General features: G+C 47.9%; 1 protein-coding gene across 1 annotated transcript in view; it reads left to right on the top strand.

Moving 5' to 3' along the window:
* Positions 1–22,828, top strand: part of LOC140395694 (sodium/iodide cotransporter-like) — a 200,068-nt gene that overhangs the window by 129,554 nt on the left and 47,686 nt on the right. The window contains exons 9-10 of the mRNA XM_072483769.1: positions 17,353–17,555; positions 22,684–22,787. Coding sequence (XP_072339870.1) covers positions 17,353–17,555; positions 22,684–22,787 — 307 coding nt within the window. The remainder of the gene's footprint in view (positions 1–17,352; positions 17,556–22,683; positions 22,788–22,828) is intronic.

Below are 22,828 nucleotides of genomic sequence, written 5' to 3'. Positions count from 1 at the left end.
AGCATGGTGGAATAGAATCCTGACCTGCCTGGTGACTTTGTTCCAAACCTTAGGATTGGAGTTATTTGCGTGGTGGTGAAGTTTGAATGGGTGAATTCGATATTTTTTTAAAGAAAGAGCAGCTCAAAGCCACTCTACCTGAGATACCTCCAGGACTTCCTGTATCATTTTCAGAAGGGATTTGGGTAAATTGTCACAGGGCACCTTTGTAAGACTATGGGAAAACGATGAGGGAATGAAGCAATTGGATAGCTCTTTCAAAGAGCTGGTACAGGAGGGATGGGCTGAGCGGCTTCCTGTGCATCTTTGTTCTATCAATCAATTGACAGAAATTTCCACTGCCAAGAACCGATAATGACATGCAATGCATCATAAAGATGCCAGAAAGATTTCCTTTATAGTGCCAGTAAACCATTACCGGATCTGCTTTCAACTGGCAACAGCTTAACTTTAACAAAACTGACCTTACCGAAAAATACCAGACTCTAGACGCATAATTTAATCCATATACACATTTGCTCAACTTCCAGAGTACCCTTCCTGTGTTAGCTGCCTCTTTAGGAGGACGGAGAAAAAATGTCTCACTGGAGCTGATGCCCCTACAAAAAGGCAGCTTTTATATCTACAGATTTGCATTCCCATGCCTTTGTGGCTAATAGAACCAAGAAGATATTTAAAATAACCTTTCCTGCCGTAGGTGAATCTACCCTTAAATCTTGACCTTCTAAGTTTTCTTCAAATCCCCTTGCCACAAGCCTGGCCTTTGCCTTATAGGTTCCATCTGGAAGAACCTTTTCTGTGCAAATCCATCTGTGAGATAGAGCTCTTTGTCCCCTATCCGGTATTTCTGTGTATACCCCAAATTCACTCCAACTATGCAATTCTTGCTGTTTGGCATCTTTGATAACTTTTTCATCTAATTTATTAGAAGCCACCAAACTCTCACGTGCATGTGGGCTTCTACTCCTATTAGTATTTGTAGTCTTACTCATGTTCCGAGACCTTGATAAACTACATCCCCTCTCCTGCCTGGTATCTCGTTCTGTACTGCTACTGCTTGATCTTTCCCTTCTGCTGTGGTATGTCCTTTCAATAGTTCTAGGCCTTTTCCTGAGGACCTGTTCACTATCCAATGTACTATCTGAATTGGCACTGCGTTTCTGAACTCCATTTTTGAACTTCGTGTTCCCAATCCATTGTCTTGACTCCCTCCTCTGAATGCTGTACATTCAACCAATGTTTATACTTTCCAGTGGCCTTCCCTGCTCTACTAATAACAGTTGCATCCTTCCATTGACTAGACCCTTCAGGCAAGTATGTCGCTTTTGTACCAACTTTTGGCAGTTGTCCTTTCGGAAAAATGGGCTGTTCTAATTCATCAGAAGTGTTGTGTTCCTCTACAGAAACCTTGTCTATATCAGTTAACTGGTCCTCATAGTTCTGAAACACGTGCGTACCAGATGACCCTGGTTCCCCGTCATGTCTGCTCTGTCTAAATTTGAAAATTTGTAATCTGTACCCATTATCCTTGATGAATAGACCTGAACAGTTTGATCGCCATGTTGCAAAATAATTGTTTTGCCATCTATGCCTATGGTCTTCCCTGGGCCTTTCCATTCATTAAAATTGTCTCTCTTATAGTATACTAGTCTCCTTGCTGAAAAACGGTATTTGATGGCCGTACATTATGCCTTAAAGCTCTGCAAATTCTTTCAGAGACTTCTGCTCCCAAAAAAGCTTTTCTACTGCTATGTAATGCATTTAAATGCCCAGCAAAGGCAGAGCTAATTGTAGTCCCTTCCCACGCTGGAGGCTGGTCATCCAAAATGGACGGAATTTTAGGATTTCTACCAAACACTGATTGATAGTGACTATAGCCCCCAACCATCTGCAATGAATTCTTTGCACGTACCGTCCATGCTAAAGCTGAATTTAACTTGCAGTTTGGTCTATCTGCCAAAATTTTCCAGAGCATGTCATCTATTACCGCATGGTTTCTTTCACACACAGCATTACTAAATGGGCTTTCTGCATCTGTATTCATAACTGTGATATTCACGTTTTCACACATATCCCTAAACTCATCATTAGCAAATTCTTCCCCATTATCCGTAAGGAATTTTGCCAGTGGGCCCATTCTTGTCCCTATCCATTTTTCCACTATTTGATCCAGAATTGCTCTCTTTTCTTTACTTTGTACAATTGTTGATTGACTAAATCTGGCTGCTAAATCTACAAAATGCAAAATAATATATTATTTGCTTTATCCCAGATATTAAGGTCCATGGCCACAATGTCGTTAAAATCCCTGGCCAAAGGTAGGGTTACTATCGGTCGTGCTGGTGTCCTTCTGTACTTCCTACAAACTTCACAGCGATCACTAACCTGTTCTATCAGCTTAGTATAGTCTTCATCCCTGACCACTGCATCCTTTAATAAATTTTTCAGCCTCCGAGGAGACGGATGCGCAAATTGCCTATGCAGTTTTAATTACTACAAGCTTTTTATCAGCTAAAGTCCCATTTTCAACTGCCATTAACACATCCTTAACAACTGTACTTGAAATATTATTTGTCAGTAATGAAATACAATAGTATCCCGACTGTGTAAATTGTAAGTCCACCGTTTTTCCAAAAACTGTTGCCTTATCCTGTTCCATATCCAGTTTCATGTGTGCTTTCTTCATCGACGGTCTGCTCAGAAGCAAAGGTATCTCACTTGATACAACATCAATGAAATGAAATGATTCACTCCGGCAATATTGCAAGGGATCACCACTCTTTTCAGCGACTTCAGAGTATTATCATCCCCAAACCTGAAACTTGTGGAACTTTCAAAGGAGCATTCAAAGAGTCCAAGTAACATTTTAACCAGTCAATTCTGTCATCCTGGAAAAGTGCTCTATTCCGGAATGTGAGAACTGGAGCCAATTTTTTTAATTTTTAAAAATATATATTTTATTCAAACTTTTTGGCCAACCATAACAGTACATTGTGTATCTTTTACACAGTAATATAACAATGGCCAGTTTTTTTAAACAAGAAATAAATAATATATAAACAACATCAAAATTAAAAAACAAAACTAAATGGCAACTGCCTTGTCCCAAATAAATACTCTCCAAAAATACAATTCAGCAGTACAGTATACAATTACCTATAACAACAACCTATACATATTATACTTATACACTAACATCCCTGAGAGTCCTTCTGGTTCCTCCCCCCCCCCCCACCCCCCCCCCCTCCCCTGGGTTGCTGCTGCTGTCTTCTTCTTTTCCATTCCCTCTATCTTTCTGTGAGGTATTCGACGAACGGTTGCCACCGCCTGGTGAACCCTTGAGCCGATCCCCTTAGGACGAACTTAATCCGTTCCAGCTTTATAAACCCTGCCATGTCATTTATCCAGGTTTCCACACCCGGGGGCTTGGCTTCCTTCCACATCAATAGTATCCTGTGCCGGGCTACTAGGGACGCAAAGGCCAAAACATCAGCCTCTTTCGCCTCCTGCACTCCCGGCTCTTCTGCAACCCCGAATATAGCCAACCCCCAGCTTGGTTCGACCTGGACCCCCACCACCTTCGAAAGCACCTTTGTCACCCCCACCCAAAACCCCTGTAGTGCCGGACATGACCAGAACATGTGGGTGTGATTCGCTGGGCTTCTCAAGCATCTCGCACACCTATCCTCTACTCCAAAAAATTTACTGAGCCGTGCTCCAGTCATATGCGCCCTGTGTAACACCTTAAATTGTATCAGGCTTAGCCTGGCACACGAGGACGGTGAGTTTACCCTACTTAGGGCATCAGCCCACAGCCCCTCCTCAATCTCCTCCCCCAGCTCTTCTTCCCACTTCCCTTTCAGCTCATCTACCATAATCTCCCCCTCGTCCCTCATTTCCCTATATATGTCTGATACCTTACCGTCCCCCACCCATGTCTTTGAGATCGCTCTGTCCTGCACCTCCTGCGTCGGGAGCTGCGGGAATTCCCTCACCTGTTGCCTCGCAAAAGCCCTCAGTTGCATATACCGGAATGCATTCCCTTGGGGCAACCCATATTTTTCGGTCAGCGCTCCCAGACTTGCAAACGTCCCATCTACAAACAGATCTCTCAATTGTGTTACTCCTGCTCTTTGCCATGTTCCAAATCCCCCATCCATTCTCCCTGGAGCAAACCTATGGTTATTTCTTATCGGGGACCACACCAAGGCTCCCGTCTTTCCCCTATGCCGTCTCCACTGCCCCCAAATTTTCAGAGTAGCCACCACCACCGGGCTTGTGGTGTATTTCTTCGGTGAGAACGGCAACGGCGCCGTCACCATAGCTTGTAGGCTAGTCCCCCTGCAGGACGCCCTCTCCAATCTCTTCCACGCCGCTCCCTCCTCTTCTCCCATCCACTTACATACCATTGAGATATTGGCAGCCCAGTAGTACTCACTTAGGCTCGGTAGTGCCAGCCCCCCCCCTATCCCTACTACGCTGCAAAAATCCCATCCTCACTCTCGGGGTCTTCCCGGCCCACACAAAACTCATGATACTCTTCTCAATCCTTTTGAAAAAAGCCTTCGTGATCACCACCGGGAGGCACTGAAACACAAAGAGGAATCTCGGGAGCACCACCATTTTAACCGCCTGCACCCTCCCTGCCAGTGACAGGGATACCATGTCCCATCTCTTGAAGTCCTCCTCCATCTGTTCCACCAACCGCGTTAAATTTAACCTATGCAATGTACCCCAATTCTTGGCTATCTGGATCCCCAAGTAGCGAAAGTCCCTTGTTACCTTCCTCAGCGGTAAGTCCTCTATTTCTCTGCTCTGCTCCCCTGGATGCACCACAAACAACTCACTTTTCCCCATGTTCAGTTTATATCCTGAAAATTCTCCAAACTCCCCAAGTATCCACATTATCTCTGGCATCCCCTCCGCCGGGTCCGACACATACAACAACAAATCGTCCGCTTACAGAGATACCCGGTGTTCTTCTCCTCCCCTGAGTACTCCCCTCCACTTCCTGGAACCCCTCAATGCTATTGCCAGGGGCTCAATCGCCAGTGCAAACAATAATGGGGACAGAGGACATCCCTGCCTCGTCCCTCTGGAGCCGAAAATACGCAGACCCCCGTCCATTCGTGACCACGCTCGCCATCGGGGCCCTATACAGCAGCTGTACCCATCTAATATACTCATCTCCAAAGCCAAATCTCCTCACCACCTCCCACAAATAATCCCACTCCACTCTATCAAATGCTTTCTCGGCATCCATCGCCACCACTATCTTCGCTTCCCCCTCTGGTGGGGGCATCATCATTACCCCTAGCAGCCTCCGTATATTCGTATTCAGCTGTCTCCCCTTCACAAACCCAGTTTGGTCCTCATGGACCACCCCCGGGACACAATCCTCTATCCTCATTGCCATTACCTTGGCCAGAATCTTAGCGTCTACGTTCAGGAGGGAAATAGGCCTATAGGACCCGCATTGCAGCAGGTCTTTTTCCTTCTTTAGGAGAAGCGATATCGTTGCCCTTGACATAGTCGGGGGCAGCTGTCCCCTTTCCCTCGCCTCATTAAAGGTTCTCATCAGTAGCGGGGCGAGCAAGTCCACATATTTCCTGTAAAATTCAACTGGGAATCCATCCGGTCCCGGGGCCTTCCCCGCCTGCATGCTCCTAATTCCTTTCACTACTTCCTCCATTTCGATCTGTGCTCCCAGTCCCACCCTCTCCTGCTCCTCCACCTTAGGAAATTCCAGCTGGTCCAGAAAACACATCATTCTCTCCTTCCCATCCGGGGGCTGAGCTTCATATAATCTTTCATAGAATGCCTTGAACACTCCATTCACTCTCTCCGCTCCCCGCTCCATCTCGCCCTCCTCATCCCTCACTCCCCCTATTTCCCTCGCTGCTCCTCTTTTCCTCAATTGGTGGGCCAGCAACCTGCTCGCCTTCTCCCCATATTCGTACTGTACACCCTGTGCCTTCCTCCACTGTGCCTCTGCAGTACCCGTTGTCAGCAAATCAAATTCTACGTGTAGCCTTTGCCTTTCCCTGTACAGTCCCTCCTCCGGTGCCTCCGCATATTGCCTGTCCACCCTCAGAAGTTCTTGCAGCAACCGCTCCCGTTCCCTACTCTCCTGCTTTCCTTTATGTGCCCTGATTGATATCAGCTCCCCTCTAACCACTGCCTTCAGCGCCTCCCAGACCACTCCCACCTGGACCTCCCCATTATCATTGAGTTCCAAGTACTTTTCAATACACCCCCTCACCCTTAGACACACCCCCTCATCCGCCATTAGTCCCATGTCCATTCTCCAGGGTGGACGCCGTTCTTTTTCCTCCCCTATCTCCAAGTCCACCCAGTGTGGAGCGTGATCCGAAATAGCTATAGCCGTATACTCCGTCCCCCTCACCTTCGGGATCAACGCCCTTCCCAAAACAGGAAAGTCTATTCGCGAATAAACTTTGTGGACATTGTCTCCATGGGTCTACTCCTCCCATCTGCTCCATAAAGTCTTTAAGCACCTTGGCTGCTGCCGGCCTCCTTCCAGTCCTGGACCTCGATCTGTCCAGCCCTGGTTCCAGCACCGTGTTAAAATCTCCACCCATTACCAACTTCCCCACCTCTAGGTCCGGGATACGTCCTAACATGCGCCTCATAAAGTTGGCATCATCCCAGTTCAGGGCATATACGTTCACTAAGACTACCGCCTCCCCCTGTAATTTGCCACTCACCATCACGTATCTGCCCCCACTGTCCGCCACTATGGTCTTTGCCTCAAACATTACCCGCTTCCCCACTAGTATAGCCACCCCCCTGTTTTTCGCATCTAGCCCCGAATGAAACACCTGCCCCACCCATCCTTTGCGTAGTCTAACCTGGTCTATCAGTTTCAAATGCGTCTCCTGTAACATAACCACATCTGCCTTAAGTGTCTTAAGGTGTGCGAGTACCCGTGCCCTCTTTATCGGCCCGTTCAGCCCTCTCACATTCCACGTGATCAGCCGGGTTGGGGGGCTCTTTTTCCCCCCCCCCCCCCCTTGTCGATTAGCCATCCCCTTTTATCCAGCTCCTCACCCGGTTCCCATGCAGCTGTGTCCCCCCCAGGCGGTGCCCTCCCGCCCCGCCCACCCCACCCCATACCAGCTCCCCCTTCTCCCCAGCAGCAGCAACCCAGTAAATCCCCCCTCCCACCCCCCCCCCCCCCCCGCTAGATCCCCCACTAGCGTAGTTACACCCCCCATGTTGCTCCCAGAAGTCAGCAAACTCTGGCCGACCTCGGCTTCCCCCCGTGACCTCGGCTCGCACCGTGCGACGCCCCCTCCTTCCTGCTTCCCTATTCCCGTCATAATTATCATAGCGCGGGAACAAAGCCCGCACTTCCCTTTTGGCCCCGCCCCCAATGGCCAACGCCCCCAGCTCCTCCACCTCCCTTCCTCCCTCCCCCACAACCTGTGGAAGAGAGAAAAGTTACCGGGTCGCAGGATTAACAACATAAAAATCATCTCTCCCCCCTTTTTCCCCCCTCTTCGCCCCCCATATTCGCCCCACCACTTTGTCTCAAACGTTCTTTTTTAATAACCCGCTTATTCCAATTTCTCTTCAACAATAAATGTCCACGCCTCATCCGCCGTTTCAAAGTAGTGGTGCTTCCCTTGATATGTGACCCACAGTCTTGCCGGCTGCAGCATTCCAAATTTAATCTTCTTTTTATGAAGCACCGCCTTGGCCCGATTAAAGCTCGCCCTCCTTCTCGCCACCTCCGCACTCCAGTCTTGATATACGCGGATCACCGCGTTCTCCCACCTCCTGCTCCGAGTTTTCTTTGCCCATCTGAGGACCATCTCTCTGTCCTTAAAACGGAGGAATCTCACCACTATGGCTCTGGGAGTTTCTCCTGCTCTCGATCCTCGCACCATAACTCGGTATGCTCCCTCCACCTCCAACGGACCCGCCGGGGCCTCCGCTCCCATTAACGAGTGCAGCATCGTGCTCACATATGCCCCGACGTCCGCCCCCTCTGCACCTTCAGGAAGACCAAGAATCCTTAAATTCTTCCTCCTCGCATTATTCTCCAGCACCTCCAGTCTTTCCACAGATCGTTTATGGTGTGCCTCGTGCATCTCCGTCTTCACCACCAGGCCCTGTATATCGTCCTCGTTTTCGGCAGCCTTTGCCTTCACGACCCGAAGCTCCCGCTCCTGGGTCTTTTGCTCATCTTTTAGCCCTTCAATCGCCTGTACTATCGGGGCCAACAGCTCCTTCTTCGTCTCCTTTTTAAGCTCTTCCACGCAGCGTTTCAAAAACTCGTGTTGTTCAGGGCCCCATATTAAACTGCCACCTTCCGACGCCATCTTGGTTTTTGCTTGCCTTCCTTGCCGCTGCTCTAAAGGATCCACCGCAATCCGGCCACTTTCCTCTCCTTTTTACATCCGTATCCAGGGGAGATTCCCTTCTGGTTTACCGCACAGTGCTTTTAGCCGTTAAAATTGCCGTTGGGGCTCCTATTAAGAGCCCAAAGGTCCGTTCCACCGGGAGCTGCCGAAACGTGCGACCTAGCTGGTCATCGCCACACCCGGAAGTCACTGGAGCCAATTTTTACACAATTTTATGATTATTTACATGGTTACATGTTACAAACATGCACCTCCTAACTCAATCATTGAGTCCTCTATTCTTTGTGTTACTGAAGGAAATGAGTGTTTCCCCAGAATCTCTAATCGCTCTCTAAGAACTGATCACCAGTTAGGACGAGAAGCCTCTGTGTGAGACACCTTACCACATGCTAGCAGCTTCAATACAAGTACTGATCCAGGGGTTATCAAATTGAATTTTGTCAATCGTTTATACTAACTGTTAAAGCCCATTATGGAAAACAGCACAGTTGGAGGTAGGACGCCAGGGAATGAGCATCCCTCAGCGCTGCCAGAAAACAAGCTGGACAGGATTTGGACGGCATGGTAGCACAGTGGTTAACACTGTTGCTTCACAGCGCCATGGTTTCAGGTTCGATTCCCGGCTCAGGTCACTGACTGTGCGGATCCGCACTTTCTCCCTGTGTCTGCATGGGTTCCCACTGGGTGCTCTGGTTTCCTCCAACAAGTCCTGAAAAAGACGTGCTTATTTGGTGAATTGGACATTCTGAATTCTCCCTCAGTGTACCTGTCATGTGAGAGTACCTTTTAAGAAATGGGGGTTTATTGATTAGCGGTACTGGGTGTACCTTTAAGAAATGTGTGTTTATTAGAGAGTTGCAGTGATGTCAGAGAGTGGGTGGAGCTGGGCTGTCTGACTGCTTTGAGCAGGCTGCTATAGAGTGAGTTTTTAGTTTTGTTTTCAGAGAGAAGAGCTGCAGTGAAAGCCAGCAGATGTGCATGGATCTCTCTGCAAACTAAAGACTGTCTCCAAATCAATTGGGTGATTTCTAGGTGCTGACTGCTCTCAATAGTGAATTTAAACCTGTCTTTGTGTTAAAAAGGGTCTTTTGTCTTTCAGATGTTGTTTGGGAATTTATTAAGGGTTATCTATCGCATACTATATTCTTTGGGGATTTATTGGTGTTGATAGTTGTTAAGATGTTTACTGTGGGTTTATAAAGTGTTAACTGGTTTCATAAATAAACATTGTTTTAATTTAAAAGTACTGTAGATTTCTGTTTGCATCACATCTGCAGAGTAAGCCCATGTGCTCCCCATAACCACAAGCTATTCAAAGTTGTGGGTCAGGTGAACTCCATGATACACTTGAGGGTTCTCTAAACTCTGGCCCATAACAGTACCCGAACAGGCGCCGGAGTGTGGCGACTAGGGGATTTTCACAGTAACTTCATTGCAGTGTTAATGTAAGCCTACTTGTGAAAAATATAAAGATTATTATTCCAACGGGACTGCAGACAAAAAGGGTAGACTTCGCAAAGAAATAGATGAAGTCCAGACAACCAGAGTGAAGGGTCAGAGGATTGTCTTTGGAAGACTGAAGTTAAGGGAACAGAAACCAGGAAGTTGTACAAGGTACTGTTCAGGAGAATTCAAAGTGAAAGCAGATCAAGTGTTCTGAATTGAAGAGACAGCTGCAGTAACCAGGTTTAAAGTGGGAAAGCAGAGCAGAAAAATCAGAAGTTTGGTGCCATTTTAATACAGTCTGGGAATCGATAATTGGAGCAATTGTGAAAAGTTTGTGTAGCAGTCAAGACAAAGGAATCCTCAAGGGGGTTGTGTAAAACCTGAAAGTGAAACCTTGATGGAAGCAGGTGAGGGAAAGCCTTGTCTGAAGGAAGATTTGATAGTGTGTCTTTTGGAAAGTGGAATTTGAAATCATTCTCGTGGAAGTCATAGTTCAATGAGACAAGGTGATTCATGGTTTTAGAATCACCTGGGATATTTTGAGGAGAAATCCACAGAAATTGACTTCAGTTCAGAGTGAAGTGCGTGTCTGACCACAGCCAGCCTGTGTGTTTAAAAGGGACTGTGTGTTACTGAGACCATTATAACCCGAGAAACATACATAGAAAATAGAAGCCAATTTACCCTGCTCCACCATTCATTATGATCATGGCTGATCATCAAGTTCAATACCCTGACCCCGCCTTCCCCATATCCCTTGATCCCTTTAGCCCCAAAGTGCTTTATCTAATTCCTTCTCGAAATTACACAACAATTTGGCCTCAACCACATTCTGTGGATTCACCACTCTCTGGGTGAAGAAGTTTCTCCTCACCTCAGTCTTAAAAGGTTTCCCCCTTATCCTAAAACTATGACCCCTAGTTCTGGGCTCCCCCACCATTGGGAATATTCTTTCTGAATCTACTCTGTCTAATCCGATTCAAATGTTATACATTTCTATGAGATTCCTTCTCGCTCTTCTAATCTCCAATGAATATAATCCTAACCGATTTAGTCTCTCCTCATATGACAGTCCCGCCATCCCAGGAATCAGCCTGGTAAACCTTCGCTGCACTCCCTCCATAGCAAGAACATCCTCCCTCAGATAAGGACCAAAATTTCACACAATACTCCAGGTGTGGCCTCACCAATGTCCTATACAATTGCAATAAAACATCTCTACTCCTACACTCAAATCCTCTAGTCATGAAGGCCAACATACTATTCGCACTTACTTTCAGAGACTGATGCACGAGGACACCAAGATCTCGCTGAGTACCCGCCTCTCTCAATTTACACCCATTCAAATAATAATCTGCCTTCCTATTTTTGCGGCTGAAGCAGATAACCTCACATTTATCAGCATTATACTGCATCTGCCATGCATATGCCCACCCACTCAGCCTGTCCAAATCCCGCTGAAGCATCTCTGCATCCTTCTGAATACATTTAGTTCCCTCGTCCAAATCATTAATATATAATGGAAACAGTTGGGGTCCTAGTCGCTGCTGCCAATTGGAAAAAGACCCATTTATTCAATCTTTTTGCTTCCTGTCTGCTAACCAGCTTTCTATCCATCTCAAGACACTACCCGCAATCCCATGCTTTAACTTTACATAGTAATGTGCTATTTGAGACCTTGTCAAAAGACTTCTGAAAGTTTAAATAAACCATATTCATCGGTTCTCCTTGGTCAACTCTACTAGTTACATCTTCAAAGAATTCCAGTAGATTTATCAAGCATGATTTCCCTTTTGTAAATCCATGCTGACTTTGTCTGATTATACCACAGCTTTTGCAAATGATTTGTAACCCATGTTAATCTTACAATCTGTGCATATTTGTGAAACTAAGGGGGAGTAAAGGACAAGTTTGCACTGAGTGCTGAATTTGGTGCATTTGAGTGCTGCTATAGTGAGAGTTTGGTGACTGAGGGAGTATAAGGCTTAATTTTTATCTAAAGTCTAGTCTTTCTTTTATTTAGTTAATTAACTTAAAAGTTGCTGTTTGGTTTAGAAGAAGGTGAATTTTCAATCAGCTTTAAACAAAGGTTCTACTTGTAGGTACTTGCAGCTGGAGCTTGTTAATTAGTTAATTGGATTAGGCCAGTTTTTAGAGGCTAGATTCACAGTTTAAAAGTGATCCCCGACAGTGCAGACTTTGTTTGCACTGAGTGCTGAATTTGGTGCATTTGAGTGCTATAGTGAGAGTTTGGTGACTGAGGGAGTGCTGAATTTGGGTGCATTTGAGTGCTATAGTGAGAGTTTGGTGATTGAGGGAGTAAGGTGCTCCTTTCATTTCGTTTCCTACATTTCCGCAAAGAGTGAGAAGGGAGCCAGGAGTTTACAGAGAGTGAGGCTGACTGGGAGCAGAGTCGGAGGGCGGAGGTCCAGTTGGTCCACAGGGCAGCTATATTCTGTAAGGTAAGAGGGGATGGAGGCTAGGCCAGTTGCATGCTCCTCCTGTAGGATGTGGGTGGTGAGGGATACCACCGGTGTCCCCACTGACTATACCTGCGGGAAGTGCACCCAACTCCAGCTCCTCAAAGACCGTGATAGGGAGCTGGAGCTGAAGCTGGATGAACTTCGGATCATCCGGGAGGCAGAGGGGGTTATAGAGAAGAGTTACAGGGAGGTAACCACACCCAAGGTACAGGACAAGAGTAGCTGGGTTACAGTCAGGGGAAAGAAAACAAACAGGCAGACAGTGCAGGGAGCCCTCGTGGCCGCTCCCCTTCAAATCAAGTATACCGTTTTGGATGCTGTTGGGGGGGGGATGACCTACCGGGGGAAGGCCCTAGCGGCCAGGTCTCTGGCATTGAGTCTGGCTCTGGGGCTCAGAAGGGAAGGGGGGGAGAATAGAAAAGCAATAGTAGTAGGAGATTCAATGGTTAGGGGAATAGATTGGAGATTCTGTGGTCACGAGCGAGACTCCCGGAAGGTATGTTGCCTCCCGGGTGCCAGAGAGTGGTGGTGGATGGCAAATATTCAGCCTGGATCCCAGTTACCAGTGGCGTACCGCAGGGATCAGTTCTGGGTCCTCTGCTGTTTGTGATTTTCATTAATGACTTGGATGAGGGAGTTGAAGGGTGGGTCAGTAAATTTGCAGACGATACGAAGATTGGTGGAGTTGTGGATAGTGAGGAGGGCTGTTGTCGGCTGCAAAGAGACATAGATAGGATGCAGAGCTGGGCTGAGAAGTGGCAGATGGAGTTTAACCCTGAAAAGTGTGAGGTTGTCCATTTTGGAAGGACAAATATGAATGCGGAATACAGGGTTAACGGTAGAGTTCTTGGCAATGTGGAGGAGCAGACAGATCTTGTGGTCTATGTTCATACATCTTTGAAAGTTGCCCCTCAAGTGGATAGAGCTGTGAAGAAGGCCTATGGTGTGCTCGCGTTCATTAACAGAGGGATTGAATTTAAGAGCCGTGAGGTGATGATGCAGCTGTACAAAACTTTGGTAAGGCCACATTTGGAGTACTGTGTACAGTTCTGGTCGCCTCATTTTAGTAAGGATGTGGAAGCTTTGGAAAAGGTGCAAAGGAGATTTACCAGGATGTTGCCTGGAATGGAGAGCAGGTCTTACGAGGAAAGGTTGAGGGTGTTAGGCCTTTTCTCATTAGAACGGAGAAGGATGAGGGGCGACATGATAGAGGTTTATAAGATGATCAGGGGAATAGATAGAGTAGACAGTCAGAGACTTTTTCCCCGGGTGGAACAAACCATTACAAGGGGACATAAATTTAAAGTGAATGGTGGAAGATATAGGGGGGATGTCAGAGGTAGGTTCTTTACCCAGAGAATAGTGGGGGCATGGAATGCACTGCCTGTGGAAGTAGTTGAGTCGGAAACATTAGGGACCTACAAGCGGCTATTGGATAGGTACATGGATTACGGTAGAATGCTATAGTGTAGATTAATTTGTTCTTAAGGACAGCATGGTAGCATTGTGGATAGCACAATTGCTTCACAGCTCCAGGGTCCCAGGTTCGATTCCGGCTTGGGTCACTGTCTGTGCGGAGTCTGCACATCCTCCCCGTGTCTGCGTGGGTTTCCTCCGGGTGCTCCGGTTTCCTTGCACAGTCCAAAGATGTGCAGGTTCGGTGGATTGGCCATGCTAAATTGCCCTTAGTGTCCAAAATTGCCCTTAGTGTTGGGTAGGGTTACTGGGTTATGGGGATAGGGTGGAGGTGTTGACCTTGGTTTGGGTGCTCTTTCCAAGAGCCGGTGCAGACTTGATGGGCCGAATGGCCTCTTTCTGCACTGTAAATTCTATGATAATCTATGATTAATCTAGGACAAACGTTCGGCACAACATCGTGGGCCGAAGGGCCTGTTCTGTGCTGTATTTTTCTATGTTCTATTAAGTGTATCATAATCAAACTTTTCATTTTTAAATAAATGCTTTTCTCTTGTTGTTAAAACGAATTAGCAGTCCTGTGACTCTGTTCCTCCATGTTTTCGGAAATAAAAGGTAAAGGTTAAGAGCCTGGATTCTCCATTGTCGGGATGGTCCATTGTGCCGGCAGCCCCGGGGTTTCCCGACGGCGTGGGGCTGCCCGCAATGGGAAACCCCAATGGCTAGCTGGCGGGACGGAGAATCCCACCCCCGGTCTTTTTAGCCAGGGTTAAAACTGGGATCAATATAAGAGAGAAGAGAGAATGGCGTCTCAGTGAGTATTGTGCACTGGGTGGTTGGGCAATTTGTATTTGACACACAGCCACTGGGAGATGTAGGTGTAAGGCTTGCAGGAATGCAAAGTGTGTGAGGGTGAAGCAAGGAATTAGGATGTTTGGTATGGGTCATGATCAATAGAAATTGTCACTAGGTGGGTGAAAGGGATGTGATGCATTGAACAGTGTGTGAGACTACTGAAGCAATGGTAGGCATTTCAGTTGATGATGCATTTACTAACCTTGACCACTTGTGTGAGGTCTCTGAAGTTGTTATGACACTGCATCCAAGTCCTCGGGGCTATACCAGGCCTTGACTGTCAATTACCTGCTGCACTGCTGTCTGCAAGTTTTGTTAGTTGACCTCCCAGCCCTTTGCAAAGACTATCTCTCCCCCTCCATGTCATGATATTCAGATGAACATCACAGCACATACATACACACATAATGATGGACAGATCAACAGACCAATCAACACACAAAACACGACAGCCAATCACGGACAAGAGCATACACAGTACAAAGCAGGGAACACAACACTTCCTGAGCACTCGAGCAGGAGAGGGCTCAGGGCACAGACCTCATTGCCAGCCACTCAGAGTTTCACCATGTGCTGAATACCAGAGTATAATATGTTAATAGTTCATTGAAATAAAACTGCGTTGTACCATTCGCAACCGTGTTGATTCGTCTGTGTCTCAGAATACCCAACACATCACTCCACTCCTCAGTAAAACCCCAAGTGCAATGTTGAAATATTTTGAAGCTCACCTATTCAATTTTGTGCATTTATTCAGTGTTGTTTTCCCTCTCATTCTCTTCCATAATCACTTTCAGCACCTGTTCCATTCGGAACATGTTCCCTCTGAGAGATGGGCTGTCTTTAAGTACCACATGCTGGTTCGAAGTGCTACTGGCCTCTCTTCATTTTGCACCCACTGCTCAGGGTGCAGCCACTCAGCACCGAGGTTAGCTTTGGCTTTATGCAGAAAATGCTCAAATAGACCAGCACCATGGAGTTTACATGGTTTCCTGCATTAGACGTCATGGACACTGGTTATTCCCAGTGCCTGTTTTCCAGCCTCAGTGAATTTTATGGACAGTGTGTCTTGCAGTGCATGTACACATAAGCTGACCATTGAACCATGGGTGCGTGTGCTCTTTAGGCCATCGTGGACTTAGGTTGCATTAGCACAAATGCAGCAAAAACACAGCACAATGCCTTGGAAGTGTAGGAAAAAAGACTTGGGTTTCTATTGCACATTTTCATAGCCACCAACTATCTCAAAGCACCTTAAAGCCAATGAAGTGATTTTGAAATGAATTCACTTCAGAAATGCAGGAGCTAATATATGCTGACCCTGGGCGGCATTCTCTGATCCTGAGGCTAAGTGTTCACGCTGTCATAAACGGCGTCGCATTTCTCGACGGCGTCAACATGACCACAGGAGCAGCAATTCTGACCCCTACAGGGGGCCAGCACGGCACTGGAGCGACCCACACCGCTCCAGCTGCCGATCCCCGGCGTCAGATGGGGGCCGCGGGCCTGCGCATGCGCAGTGGAGCCGGCGCCAACGCGCGCATGCGCAGTGGGACCGGCGTGATTGCCGCACATGTGCAGTGGCTCCCTTCTCCGCGTCGGCCCCGACGCAACATGGCATAGGGCTACGGGGGCCGGTGAGGAACAAAAGAGGCCCCCAGCCCGAGAGGCCAGCCCACCTATCGGTAGGCCCCGATCACGGGCCAGGCCACAGCGGAGGCCCCCACCCCCGGAGTCGGACCCCCCCCCCCCCCACCAGGCCGCCCCGGATGCATCCATGCCGAAAGTCCCGCCGGCTAAGAGCAGGTGTGGACTGTGCCGGCGGTACTCGGCTTTTTTAGCATGGCCGCTCGGCCCATCCCGGATCGAGAATCGCCGGGGGGGGCCCCGCAGAGCGGCCCCCGACCGACGCCGCGCCAACCACGCCAGCACCAATGGCGCTGGTTTTCCACTCTCCGGAGAATCGGCGGACCGGCGTCGGGGCAGCGTGCCGCAATTCGCGCCCGACCCGCCGATTCTCCGGCCCAGCCCCGGGCTGAGAGAATCCCGCCCAATGTTCTCATAAACAGGAACATGATCGTGATCAGATAATCTGATTGTAACATAAATGTTGGCCCAGATGCTGGGCCATGAGATTTTTGCATCCATCTGTGAGGGCAGATAGGGCCTTGGTTTAACCGCTCATCCAAAATACTCTCCCTCAATAATGCACTAGAGTGTCAGTCCTGATTTCTCAGTTGAAATCCTGAAGCAGGATTTGAACCCAGAACCTGTGTCTCAGAGGCAGGAACGTTACCCAGTGTACCAGGGTTGACACAGAACAGAAAGTCCAAGCAAAAGGAATATTGAGAATAATTTTCTAATTGACTCTGAAATGTAGATTGCCTACCACCAAATGTTACTGGGCAGCAATCTCATAGCAAACGGTGACCAGTTCTAGCTGTCACCTTGGTAAGAGAAGTCTGCCTTTTCTGGAGTGGGGCTTGATATGTGTCCTGAAAAAGTTCTGTTTGGCTGACAAGCTTGGCTAATGATTTCACGTCACCCTTCACGTTTTAAATAAAGAGTTCTCTGGCAGGCAACTTTATTAGATAGAACTTTCCAGGTCTGAGATATGATTCAAGTGTTTTGTATGGTATAGTTACAGTAATTCTTACTCTGGCTGATTATTGAATTCAACACAGACTATTCGAAATGTAGACCTAGATGTGTTTGTAATTCATGCACTATTCTTTAAAGTATGTTTATTTTCTCTCTCACAGGGTGCGTGTGTGGGGTGGTTTGCAGGAGTAGCCTTTTCCATGTGGATAGGAATCGGTGGTCTGATTTATCCACCATCTCGAGAATTTTCAGAGTTGCTCGAGACATCGACAGCAGGCTGCCCGGAAGCTAATGCCACCACCTCTACCCCTGTGAATGTAACATCAATGCTAACCACCCTAATACCAACCAAACCGGAAGAAAGGTTAGCAAATCAGTATTGAATTGAGTTGAAGTTTTGGTTTTACTTTACTGTTTGTAACTCCTCCTCACGTACGATAATCTTCGAGTCTCAGGATCAATCCACCTAAAGACAGTTAGGGGGCTTGAAATGAAATTAAATGAAATGAAAATCGCTTATTGTCACGAGTAGGCTTCAAATGAAGTTACCGTGAAAAGCCCCTAGTCGCCACATTCCGGCACCTGTTCAGGGAGGCTGGTACGGGAATTGAACTGTGCTGCTGGCCTACCTTGGTCTGCTTTCAAAGCCAGCAATTTAGCCCTGTGCTAAACCAGCCCTGAATCAAGCATTTATATTGGTTATAAAATAAGAAACCGATGGAAACACTCAGCATATCCGGCAGCATCAGTGGAGAGAGAAAGAGTTGGTATTTCCCTGAGACCTTTGATCAGAACCCAAATATTCAAGACTTGTGTTTTTACAGGATTACTTTGTTAGATTTCAGGGTCAAAATAGCATTTTAACCTATTGTTAAAGGTCAGCTAGGGTTAGAATTTAGCCATTTGCTGGCCTGGTTTAAGAAGCACAGGGCCTTCAAGAAACAAAACCTATGTTTTTCTTTGAGGTATTACATCCTTGGCCTTGCAACCATTTTAGCCCCTCTACACATTGTGCTTAAAAAAAAATCAGGAGTGGGCGTGGAGAGTGCCACAGGAAGAAGTGTTCACTAACATGAAAAGGCAGCTGAGTTCATCCGGCGATGATGCACTACAATCCCACCAAACCTTTCCTGGCACGGAAGCACAGTGGTTAGCACAGTTGCTTCACAGCTCCAGGGTCCGAGATTCGATTCTCAGCTTAGGTGGATTGGCCGTGCAAAAACTGCCCTTAGGTTCGGTAGTGTTACGGGGAAAGGGTGAAAGTGTCGGCTTAAGTAGGGTGCACTTTCCAAGAGCCGGTGCAGACTTGATGGGCCAAATGGCCTCCTTCTGCACTGTAAATTCTATGAAAATCTCTTTTATGGTCACGTGTGACGCCTTGCCATACAGCAGCGGTGCCGTCTTATCACATCAGATGGACGATGGTAGGAAGTGGCCGATTGAATTCGCCTCCAGAAAGCTGGCCATGGCCAAATGTAATAATGTGCAAATCTAGAAAGAGGGTTTAGCCAAGGTCTTTGCTGTCACGATGTTACATCAGTATGCGTATGGCCGTCGTTTCGCTGTTTTAACGGACAACAAACCGCTGTTGGGACGAGAGACGATAACGCCATTCCGCTCACAGCATCAGCATGAATCCAGGGTGGGCCCTCCTACTGGCGGCATACGAGTATACGTTGGACCATCAGCTGGGCACACAGATCACAGACACAGATGCATTGAGTCAACTCCCACTGCCAATGAGACCACCAACGCTTTCTAGAGCTGATGAAGTTATTGCCGCACAGCACTTCATGGATACGTTACCAGTGACAGCGGCCCAGATACGTGAGTGGACACAAATGGGCCCCCTATTGTCAAAAGTTCGACATATAATTCCATATGGGGGACAGTATTGAAAATTACCCAGTAAGTCAAAGACCATAGAAAGCATGCTATCTGGCTGCATCACAGCCTGGTATCACAGCCTGGTATCACAGCCTGGTATCACAGCCTGGTATCACAGCCTGGTATCACAGCCTGGTATCACAGCCTGGTATCACAGCCCAAGGCTGCAAGAAACTTCAGCGAGTCGTGAACACCGCCCAGTCCATCACACGAACCTGCCTCCCATCCATTGACTCCTGCACTCCCGCTGCCTGGGGAAAGCGGGCAGCATAATCAAAGACCCCTCCCACCCGGCTTACTCACTCTTCCAACTTCTTCCATCGGGCAGGAGATACAGAAGTCTGAGAACACGCACGAACAGATTCAAAAACAGCTTCTTCCCCGCTGTCACCAGACTCCTGGTGTTATCCAGTTACATTGTATACCTTGTGTTGCCCTATTATCAATTTTCTTTTCTTTTCTTTTCTTCTCATGTACTTAATGATCTGTTGAGCTGTTCGCAGAAAAATACTTTTCACTGTACCTCGGTACACGGGACAATAAACAAATTCAATCCAAAGGCTTTTACCACCAAAATAGCAGAGTTCAGTGTGGAAGACGGCATCCTCCTCTGGGGAACTCGCGTTGTAATTCCACACAAAGGTCAGGACCACATACTGAGGGACCTACAGAACAGACACCCAGGAGTGTCCGAAATGAAAATGCTCGTCCGCAGCTATGTCTGGTGGTCAGGCCTGGACGCAGAGATGGAGTGATTGGCCCAACAATGTAATTTATGCCAAGAACTGCTCCCACCCACTGCACCTCTTCATCCCTGGGAGTGGCCGGAATGGCCATTGGAATGGCTTCAGGCCGACTTTGCCGGCCCTTTCCAAGGTTCCATGTTCCTGATCATAATCGATGTGCATTCAAATTGGCTAGAGGTCCACAGGATGCCGTCCACAACTTTGAAAGCAACAATCGAGAAACTGACTCTCTCGTTTAGCACGCACTGTATTCCAGAAGCTTTAGTCACCGACGATGGCACGCCATTTACAAGCAAGGAGCTTGGGGGTTTCATGAAGACCCAAAAAGCAGCATGCAAATCAACAAACTCCGTACGCTAGTTCAAAAAAACATTTTTTCAAGGAGGTGGCTCAGCCGATCGGCTTGCATATCAGCAGCACTATGGTAGCTCAGTGGTTAGCACTGTTGCTTCACAGCACCAGGGTCCTAGGTTCGATTCCCGGCTTGGGTCACTGTCTGTGCGGATTCTGCACGTTCTCCCCGTGTCTGCGTGGGTTTCCTCCGTGTGCTCCGGTTTCCTCCCACCAGTCCCTAAAGACGTGGGGCTGGATTCTCCGCCAGTGGGATGCTTCATTTTGCCAGCAGCCCCGGGGGTTCTCGACGGCGTGAGGCTGCCCCACATTGGGATGCCACATTGAGCAGCCAGTGTAACGGAGCATACCGCCAGCGTGCTGAAACAGAAATGTGGCGCAGCGGGTCGGAGAATCCAGCCCGTGCTGGTTAGGTGAATTGGACATTCTGAATTCTCCTTCTGTGTACCTGAACAGGCGGCAGAATGTGGCGAAGAGGGTTTTTTCACAGTAACTTCATTGCGGTGTTTATGTAAGGCTACTTGGGACAATAATAAAGATTATTATTATTCCAATTTTACCCTCGTCACCAGTTTAATGGGGAGTCCACAGTGAATTGTAATAAAGATATTTATTTAACAACAACATTATCTACACGAGGCCCAGTTACCCCTTACTGGATTCTCCCTCCTTTCTGGCCAGCTCTACACTGGCCGACCTTTTGCCCCAGCGGTTAATATGCCTGCTGGGCCGGGAAATGTTCTGAATTTGCGGCAGCAGAGAGCTGGTACATTTGCATGTCCTGACTCGTTTTCTGAACAGCGCCCTCAATGGGAACGCGAACCTCACACAATTCAGTCCCGGCGTCTACCAAACAGAATCCTGCCCAATATATCTTGGGCTGGATTCTCTGAATCTACCCCACCCATAATGGGAGAGGTAGCAGTCCTGATGAGCTCGGGGAAACAATCACCCCCAGCTGGATGTGTCCCATGCAGGTTATTCCACTTTCCTATTATTAATTCCCCAGTATCATCCTATAAGGGACTAGTGTTTCCCTGGCATGGAACTGTGAGTCCACCTCGGACTTCCAACCTCGAGGGCAGGTCTTCTGTGAGTCATCATGGTGGCTGCAGTGAGAGTGTGGTAAGTGGAACGCTTAAAAACAGCTCCAGCTGCCAAGCTCCTTCGCGCTGACGCTGGCCCCAGCGATGAATATGCCTGCTGGGCCGGGAAATGTTCTGAATTTGCGCTGGCAGAGAGCTGGTACATCTGCATGTCCTAATTCGTTTTCTGAATAGTTTAGCACAGTGGGCTAAATAGCTGGCTTGTAAAGCAGACCAAGGCAGGCCAGCAGCGCGGGTTCAATTCCCGTACCAGCCTCCCCGAATAGGTGCCGGAATGTGGCGACAAGGAGCTTTTCACAGTAACTTCATTTGTAGCCTACTTGTGACACTAAGCGATTTTCATTTCATTTAATTTCATTCAATGGAAACGCGAATCTCACACAATTCAGTCCCGGGATCTACCAAACAGAATCCTGCCCAATATACCTTGGGCTGGATTCTCTGAATCTGGGGCTATGTCCCCATGCCAGCGTGGGAACGGTGGCATTTTACGTCAGAGAAAATGGCGCAAAATGGCACAAAACCGATTCCTCATTTTGCTGGGGGTTAGCATGCTGGCAGCGTAGAGCACCCGGTGCTAGCTGCCAATACGCCCCAGAGAATTGCCGGGTCCATGCCCGCGCACGCGCACGGCGGCGGCCTGCAGCGGCCATGCCGTGCTCCATGGCAGAGGCCGCTCGCGGACCCAGCCCGTGAAATAGTGCCCCCTCCCCGTGGCCGACTACCCCCTCACCCCCCCACAATGCCCCCAGCCCCGAATAATGTCCCCCCCCTACCCATGGATCGGCCCCCCCTTGACTGTGACGGCGCTGGACTGAGTCCGCAGCCGCCATGTCCAGTTCCTGACCGGTGAGACCATGAGAGACCCACGCCGTCGGGAACCCGGCCGGTCGGGGGCGGAGCATCGGGGGGCGGGCTTCAGGCAACGTCCTGAAGCCGTCGCTACGTGGCGTGGTCTACCCCGAGAGTACGCCGTTTTGGAGGGGGCAGAGCTTTGCAAAAACAGCACAGCCCCCGATTCTGTCATAAACTTGGGATCTACGTCCGATCGCCGAACGCGATTTCGGCGTAGGCGGCCAGAGAATCCAGCCCCTTTTCTTTCAATTTGATATAATTCTTCACTTTCTTAATTAACCACAGATGGTATATTCTTCCCATAGAGTCTTTTGTTCTTAATGGAATACATCTTTGTTGAGAGTTAGAAAGCATTACCTCAAATGTGTACCGCTGCTTTTCCCCCGCCTAATCTTTGAAACTGTTTTCCTTTAGCTAGCTCTGTCATCATACCCTTGTCATTGTCTTTATTTAACTTTATGACACTAGTTTTGGAGTCACATTTCTCACCCAGAACTGAATACGAAATTCTTCAAAATTAATGTTTTGTTTTCTTTTTCTATTTCAGGCCCGACATTGCAGAGAATTTCTATTCAATATCATTTTATCACTACGGCCTAATTGGTTGCCTGTGTTCAATTCTAGTAGGATTGATAGTCAGCATGCTCACTGGTAAGTTAAATTAAAAATGTAAATTGTGGCAAGTCAGCAAC

The sequence above is a fragment of the Scyliorhinus torazame genome, chromosome 18, assembly GCF_047496885.1.
Source record: "Scyliorhinus torazame isolate Kashiwa2021f chromosome 18, sScyTor2.1, whole genome shotgun sequence".
NCBI lineage: Eukaryota > Metazoa > Chordata > Chondrichthyes > Carcharhiniformes > Scyliorhinidae > Scyliorhinus > Scyliorhinus torazame.
Note: the sequence above shows the minus strand (reverse complement) of the source record. Positions and strands in the feature narration are given on the sequence as shown.